Here is an 8,949-nt window from a genome sequence, read left to right on the forward strand (position 1 = left end):
CGAGAACCCATATGTGATCCACACTAATTTAAAACAAATGTACATCAAATGCAATATGAGACTTATAATATTCAAATTTCACCCGAAGACATGATATTTATTTAATAATAACATATGATAATAGTGACTTCACACTATTTGATACATGTTTGATTAGATGAAAGAATTTCTTAGAATAGGGTAGATATGGAGGAATAATAATAACACTTTTCAGAAGCATAGATGTTTTTTTTTTTTTTCCTTTTTCCGGTCCAAAGCATGGATGGTTTTAACTTGACTAATTATTGAAGATATAATTTTTGATACCCCTGAAATCCCTGCTTTCAATCGAGAATAATTTAAGACCGCTTGTACATTAGGTGCAACATGAGCTTTAACATTAGGCATGATATATTTTTATTGTCCAAAGCTCAACCTAATGTGATTCTCCTATAGACCAAGTACAAGACAGCATCTAGACCTGAAAACCCCAGTGAATCGGATCTGAATTTATCTATATTAGACTTTATCCTTAATCATTTCTATCCTTTCAAGTTGATTTTATATTAAAGTTTTAAAAATTCCATAACTAAAAATAGTTATTAGTTTTGGTTTGGCTAAAATTTTGATATCTTAATCTAATACGTGGGTCGAGAATCTCAACCTTTTCAAAAATTCATAGATTTCATTCTCACCTCGGATTAACTGAGATCTCGAATCCTCTCTTGATCTTAGTGATCCATCTACCCCAACCTTCAAAACTGCTCAAAGCTATTTCCACGGTGTTGCTGTAGTTGGGTGGTGCAGAAGGGCGAGCGAGCATCATTCATTTCAAACATTTTTAGCTTTTGCTTTCAAGTTCCAATACTAGTTCATGCCTAATAGACTAAAAATCAGGTTTAGGTGAACAACAATCTAACCATCACATTAATATAAAGATATCTTTCTTGTAGATAAGACCAACAATGTCTAAGATCCATTTGTTATCTAATGCAATGTATATATAGGGGTCCCACTCTCCCACCAATCAATTATAGATGTGTGAGGATCTATTCCACATTGGTTAATGCTCGGGTAAATCAAGAATCGAAATAATATCTTTTGGATGGGCTTCTAGATTGTGGAAAATATATTCTAAGTTTTTGTGGTGATCTAAAAGTTTTTTTTTTTTTTTTTTTATCTCTAAACGGAAGGCAGTTGAAAAACTAACGGTACTAAAATTCAGCCAAACTCTTGTACGGCACAAATTTCTCGGAGTCAGCGGGTGGCAGGAGAAGTATATCCCCTTCGTGACCCTTCACCACAATATGATTTATGGGATCCATGGCAAGGCAAAAAAAAAAACGAAACTTAATGAATCCCGGTAGGTTCTCGGATTGAGAGATGCGATAAAAGCAAGGTTTGTGAACATTTATGAGTCGCATGACTCAAAACTGATCACCGTTGGACGTTCTCTCTTCGCTTCTTCTCTCTTGCAGGTAACGCTCACATCCCCTTCAAGTTCTTTTTGTGGTGGCGAAGCGTAGCTGCAGTCTCCACGCCTCTCTCTCTCTCTGTCTCTCTCTCTCTCTCTCCGAGTGGCGGTATCTATCGCATTGCAGTCTTCCTGCCTTGTTCCTAGACGATGACCTTCTCCTCCGGTTGCGTCTCCGACCGCGCCGCCGCTCTCGTCGGCGCCGCCCTCCTCCTGGTTTCCATTGTCACGTATTCCTGTTTGTGGCCGCCGGCGGTGCCGATGGCATTCTTCCGATCCCAACGTGCCCAAAATGCGGTAAGTCTATCTCCTTGGTCCTACAGTTCATGCGTTCCTTTTTTTTTTTTTTCATCCTGTGCATCTCGTGAGATGGTCCGATCATCCAATGGAAAAAGAAATCGAAGAAAACATTTTTATTTTTATGTTTTTGTATTTTTTATTAAGCGGATTAAAGTAAACGCTCCTTCCTTTCTCTTCTTGCCGTTTCGAGTAAACTGCATAAATTTATCTAAAATAATAAATTAATGTGGGACTGTTTTGATGGGATTATGAGATATGGTTAATATACGTGTGGAAGTTTAAGAAGTTTTAGCAACCCATCCTTCGGTGCAGTTTAAAAGTCACATAAGAACTGAATTTGAGAGCAATAATGTCATCATAGAAGATGAATGCACGTCAACTCCCCAACTTGCTCCTGCAAAGTAAATGAAAAGATTATGGAGTCACCTTCATCTTTAACTTCTGGATAAAAATGGTACCTCGGGATTATGAGATCAAAGCATAAAAGCATGACATCGAACCACTTGGTGCATCTCGAAGGATGACCCAAGCTACACCGGAGCCAATTCCCAGATTCCAGTAATAATATATGAAAAAAAGAGAGCATATAATAGTTTATAATTTGGTCTTATAACAAAGCACAGTAATACAGTAGAAACTGTTTTGGAAGAAATCTTGACTGTCTGCGTAGAGCTCAAACACTGCCTTGTGTTTTATTTGGCCAGACAGTAAATGCCTCAAAGGATGAACTAGAAACAGTCTTGGAGAGAGCTTCCATGGGGAACAAGACCCTGATCGTAGCAGTACTGAACAAGGCATACGTGCAGGATAATGGCATGCTCGACCTCTTCCTCAGAAGCTTGCGAGAAGGGGAGGGCACTGAGTTCTTGATCAATCACCTTCTCCTCGCTGCAGTCGATCAGACAGCCTTCAACAGGTGCAGAGCCCTGGAACTCAATTGCTACCAGCTTGTGACTGAGGATGTCGATTTCTCCCAGGAGGTGCTTTACATGTCTGAGGATTTCATCAACATGATGTGGAGGCGAACTCTCTTTCTTGGAGACATTCTTCGGCGTGGCTACAGCTTCATCTTCACAGTAAGTTGTAGTGGAAGCACATACAGTTAAATTAATGACTTGGTCTCCATAACATCTAATGTTCCCCCCTTTTTTTTTGAGAATATGGTGGTAATTCGATACCACTCGAGTTTTAAACCTGAAACCAATCAGGTGGAGAGGAAGGCACCAGTTTTTGAATACATAGATTTGCGCTAGACATAATACTCCCAGGACTGATTGACAAGTAGAAAATTCATTGTGAAAGCAGAGTGTTCTTGGTTTTTGTATTCATAATTTATAGGTTTCTAGATTATAAGAAATTTATGAAACTTTATCATGTTTTTATGACTTATATAACATACTTGATTTATATAGTTTTGGTTAATCTAGACAGAATTTTGACAAAGCCAAAGTTGAGCAATCAAATTACTATAAGTTAAACAATGACATCTAATCGATGATTGGGTCACCATAGATCAGCAAAAACCTTAAGAGGTCACACCACTTTAGCTACTCCAAGTCCTCTGTCCTAAACCAAACTGGAGATTGTGATGCCACAGTTCTTACCTTCGCTGTCTGTTAACAGGATATGGATGTGATGTGGCTGAGAAGTCCATTTGCACAGTTGAATCATGATGGAGAAGACATGCAAATAAGTTGCGATCGATACAACGGCCGACCAATGGATGATTCCAACACCATCAATACAGGCTTCTACTTCGTGGCCTCAAATAACAAAACCATTGCACTCTTTGATGAATGGTATGCATTAAGAAGCAGCTATCAGGGCATGAAAGAACAAGATGTGCTGTACAAAATGAAGTCTGAAGGAGTTTTTAGGCGGTTGGGCATGAAAGTGAGGTTCTTAGACACTGCATACTTCAGTGGGTTCTGTGAAGACAGCAAGGATTTCAGAAAGGTGACTACGGTGCATGCAAATTGTTGCCGCAGTATAAGAGCCAAGCTCGCAGATCTGACGGCGATCCTAGAAGTCTGGAAAGCATTTAACGATACATCAAAGATCGCATGGCCTGAACACAAGGCATGCGCTGCGTCGTGGCAGGTAAGATTTAAGAACTAGACATATGAGGTTCCAGGACATACTGAAGACTTGCAAGTGATTCTAAATAGCAATATGAATAGTCTCTGTACCAAGATTATATGCTATGCAACCTGATTGAAGGAAAAAATCATTTGCCAGGAAACATTTAAAATTTGCAATTCAAAAACATTGCTCATATGGTGATAAACTTCTCATAGTTAGACATCCTAAAGATCCAGTGTTTATTTCTAACATCAACACAAGTCTGATGCACCTATTTGTTGTTTCTGTGCAGACAGAAGCTGTCTCCATAGATGAGCTAGAAACAGCTCTGCAAGAAGCTTCCATGGGAAACAAGACATTGATCATCAGTGTACTAAATCAGGCATATGTGGAGGAGAATGGCATGCTCGACCTCTTCCTTCGAAGCTTACGAGAAGGGGATGGCACCGAGTTTTTGATCGAACACCTCCTAATTGTGGCAGTTGATCAGATAGCGTTCAACCGGTGCAAGATCCTAAAGCTCCATTGCTACCAGCTTGCCACAGATGGTGTTGATTTCTCCAAGGAGCAGCTCTACATGTCTGATGGTTTCAATAATATGATGTGGCAAAGAATTCTTTTCCTTGGAGATGTTCTCAAGCGCGGATACAGCTTCATTTTCACAGTAAGTAGAGCAAACGAAGGAATAATGGAAGAGATGCAATTAAAAGTCAATTGGACTTCAAGATATGGCAATCCACATTTAAGCAAATCATTCTGTTTTTAATAGCATGATAGGCTCAATACATGTAGTAGACTAATTCTTTAACCAGACAGAGCTAAGACTTTTTCGAATGGTCGTAAAATCATGAGAGATCATTACTTCTCAGGAAAGAAGATCAAATAACAAATTATAACAAATCCATTCTGAAAAAAAAAATGGTGGGAGAGATTGCGTCTGATTTGTTTCTCTCATACCTTCCATCTAATGCTTTCAGGATATGGATGTCATGTGGCTGCGAAACCCATTTACAAAGTTGAACCATGATGATGAAGACTTGCAGATAAGCTGCGACAGATACAATGGCCAGCCGTTCGACGAGGCCAACCCCATCAACACTGGCTTCTATTTTGTGGCCTCAAATAACAAAACCATTGCACTATTTGATGCATGGTATGGATCAAGGAATAGCTCAGCAGGAATGAAAGACCAAGATGTGTTGTCTCTGATGAAATATAATGGTGCCTTTAAGCAGTTGGGCATGCAAGTGCGATTCCTAGACACCCTCTACTTTAGTGGGTTCTGTCAAGACAGCAAGGACTTCAAAGAAGTGATCACAGTGCATGCTAATTGCTGTCGCAGTGTGAAGGCGAAGCTTGCTGATCTGACAGCCATCCTCAATGTTTGGAAGAGCTTCGACGGCATCGGCACGGTTGGATGGCCTGTACACAAGAAATGCAGTAAGTCATGGAGAAAACAAATCACAGTTTAGGTTCTGCACCCAGAATCCTGGTTTTCTTCAATTTTTTTTTAAAAAAAAAAAAAATCTGCGACCAACGAAATCATAGGTAGGCATAAATTCATGTCAATGTACATACATTGGTAGTCTCTGTTCAAGTGTAGAGTTACTTCAGCCATGGAGAAAACAAATCACAGTTTAGGTTCTGCACCCAGAATCCTGGTTTTCTTCAAAAAAAAATTTAAAAAAAAAAATCTGCGACCCTCGAAATCATAGGTGGGCATAAATTCATGTCAATGTATTTAACAATGTACATACATTGGTAGCCTCTGTTCAAGTGTAGAGTTACTTCCACTTATTCTTTTGAGAAGAAGAGCCACTTCTAATTTGCTCTCCAGAAGAGTCCCCCAAATCATAGACTGCTTCAGGAAACAAAAGAAAGCAGTGTCAACTTGTTGGAATCTTACTGTCTCTATAGACTTACAAGGAACTACCTCTTGAGGACCTCGGCACCTTGCATATATATTTCCAGAACTTCATAAGAAGCAACATGGGGACTTTAGTCCAGTCCTTTTTCCTTTTTTTTAAAAAAAGAAGAAAGAGAAAAAAAGAGAGAAGAATCTCATGTAATCTGAATAAATGTCAGTTGGATAGGTCTACTATCTCAACCTAATTCACATCGGCAATAACAAATGTTTTCCTTCATCTTTTGCATGGCCCTTCCAATAATTAGCTCCTCAATTTAAATCCAAATAAGTCTTTGTGAGGTCTCTAAAAAGAGACATGTTAAGCTGGACCACGGGAGCTTCTAGTTGGTCTACATCTTATTCCATACTTGCCATTCTAATTGTTGCAACTTTACAAGAGAAAAAAAAAAAAATACAGCAATTGCAAATGCATGCATTCGAATGGAAAAGAAAAAAATAGCTGCAAACAACTTTCATGATCTAGATTGGGGTTCGACCTATCTAGATCAAATTATTGAACAATATATGCTTATCGGAATCTTGTATTTTGTATCAAGAAAATTCGCCAAGATCTTTGCCAAGAGTCAATTCATCTTATGCATAATTCGCTTTCTTTTATGATATCAACTGTTGGATCGCGCAATAACCATTTCGAAACCTGTGTAGAAGGATAGTTGGAGTACCATGAGATTCGTGTGGAACTCGATCCGGCAGTCGATGCCGTAAAAGAAGATCGATCATTCTTTTGCACAGAAGATATGTACAACCTTTCTCCAATGGTGTATTTCGCTCCACCAAGTTGACTTTGGACATTGCCCTCCCGAAATCATCAAAGTGGACTTATAGTTCCACTCTATTGAAAAAAAGTGCCAAACTGGTCCAATTGCACTTGAGCGGTCGCTTCAAGAATCAAATATGATAGAAATGATCATTTCTGGGAGAAGTGCGTTTCGGGTTACCTGCTCCTTAGCAATCAAAGTCATCCAAACATACCCAAAAAGAAATCTTAATCTTGTTTTAGTTTTAACTTAAAAACTATTTAGAATCATGATACTATAATCATCGATTGATTAGATAACATGTTAGAGATGCATTTGAACTTTAACAATGTAAATAATGGATATTGAGATGTTTTGATATATAAAAAATAGATTTATTTTATACTTGTAGATGGGAGCGGGTTGTGTCTTTTGGATTGATGGGAGACAAAATGAATCGTCCTATTCCAGCATGGAGTCACCCAATTTCGGCCGAGCAAACTCCAAAGCCGAGCCAGCCGAAGAGGCAGACCTCGATCCCGCCAATAGCCCGGCCGAAGAGGCCCCTCAAAGGCTGAGTCGACCTTCACTAGAGGCCCGGCCGACCTCAGCTCGCCAAAGGCCAGAGTCGACCTCGCTAAACGCATGTCGCGGCCTGCAAGCCTGCCCGACCTCGCCCGCAGCTATACCTGGCCACGTCATGATGCGCTAACCAAGGACCATACCCTGCCACGCTCGTCAAAGGACATACCCTGCCACACCTGTCAAGGGTCACATCCCGCCACATTCGCCGACGCGCTATCTCCAGCTATTGGCCCGCTGATCACATCTCAACCCGAGATTTCAGGTAACAGCCGTCACCCTTACCATATAAAAAGGGAGTAGGGAAGGCTCTCGGTAGGCTTTACAAGCTTTTATGAGCATTATTAAGCTTCTACAAGCTACTACAAGAGGCAATAAAAGGCACTAAAAAAGCTCTTCTCTCCACAAAAAAGATCCGACTAACTTAGCCATCGGAGGGTCTTCATCAGAATCTCTGGCCAAGGCTTTGTGCAGATACCCCGGAGCGCAGGGAGGTGGCCATCTTTCTCCTTTCCGGCCGGCGTCTTCTCAGAGGTACCTTGGAACACCGGAGGCAGCCCACTTTCTCCATCCCTGACCGGCGTCTCCTTGGCTCCCTGCTGGCGTGGTCGCCTTGGGGCCAGATTTCAACCACAACATAGATTATGTTTGTACATTGAATGGAGTTTTGACCAAAATCACTTGAGGAGGCTTGATCTTGCTGGCTCCTATAAGGCTTGGTATGTCCCAACTGATCAAAATAAAAAATCAAACAATTGGCCCTCTTGGATCACCCCTCCCCGCTCTATGCCAAGAAGTCCCATCTAATAGACGGCTGATCTTAATGCGATTTGTTTAATTTGTTTTTAACTTGGATTTATTAGCCGTATTTAGTGTTTAAAATACACTGAATATTTTCTAGAGGATTTTTTGAGTGGAATAAAAATGCAATGAATATTGATTGTATTGTATTTGGACTTATCTTATATATAGTTATAAAAAAATAAGTAATGTTTATATTGCAATGGAACTTTATTAGACCTCTTTTAAAACCTTGTTTCATATTTGGTTTTCAAAAAAAAAAAAAAAAAACTCTCTTGAACCAAAAATCAATAATTATTACATTAAAAATATTATTTGATGTAAAACTAAAATTTAGTTTAATTTGTTTGGTAGTTGGAGCCATTGGAGTTTGACCCAACTAATCATTGCCTTTCATTTAAAACTCCATCTAAATACCCCTCGTTTATGATCAATGACAATTGCAGCCTTGTTTAGTCCAAAATTTCACCCATATACGGGTGACGGGGTGGTAACGAAAAAGACAAGTACACTCTAGTGATAACAATGGACAACAGTTTGGTTGGTTATCCATGTCTTCCTAATTTCTTGACTTAAAAGATTGGTATCGTACTTCACATTTCAATGGTTATCAGGCTAAGCCAATCCTAAAGGTGTACATTAGATTCAAACCTCAATGATAATTGCAGCCACTAATAAATATTTGTCAACAATAATTGCCCCCACATGCTATTGCCATCATGGAGGTTTGATTTACTATGATATTTATTTTGCAGTTATCGATCCCCTTGGAACATTGGTCATGGTGGATGTTCATCTATTAGTATAATTTTAGAAATCACGTAACAATCTGCATTGCCTGTAATATTTTTCTTTCATAAACGTGATTATGTATCAATCTATATTCAACTTGTATGAATCAAAAATATTTTTCATTGTTAGTATGATCTTATATATATTATTTTTCTTGTGTGGATTCTATATACGAATATAGATAACTTCTGAGATGCATCGAATATGATGGAATAAAGAAATAAAATTACTTATTTTTCTTATTTTTCTCTTCTTCTGCAAATATTTTAACAGCA

General features: G+C 39.1%; 1 protein-coding gene across 1 annotated transcript; it reads left to right on the forward strand.

Moving 5' to 3' along the window:
• Positions 1–1,309: 1,309 nt before the first annotated feature.
• LOC103710807 lies at positions 1,310–5,622 on the forward strand. Its single transcript, XM_008796705.3, has 5 exons — positions 1,310–1,750; positions 2,458–2,829; positions 3,377–3,853; positions 4,128–4,499; positions 4,813–5,622. Exons 1-5 carry the CDS (start codon positions 1,604–1,606, stop codon positions 5,305–5,307), a joined length of 1,863 nt encoding a protein of 620 aa, XP_008794927.3. The 5' UTR covers positions 1,310–1,603; the 3' UTR covers positions 5,308–5,622.
• Positions 5,623–8,949: the final 3,327 nt, after the last annotated feature.

Source organism: Phoenix dactylifera, chromosome 2, assembly GCF_009389715.1.
Source record: "Phoenix dactylifera cultivar Barhee BC4 chromosome 2, palm_55x_up_171113_PBpolish2nd_filt_p, whole genome shotgun sequence".
NCBI lineage: Eukaryota > Viridiplantae > Streptophyta > Magnoliopsida > Arecales > Arecaceae > Phoenix > Phoenix dactylifera.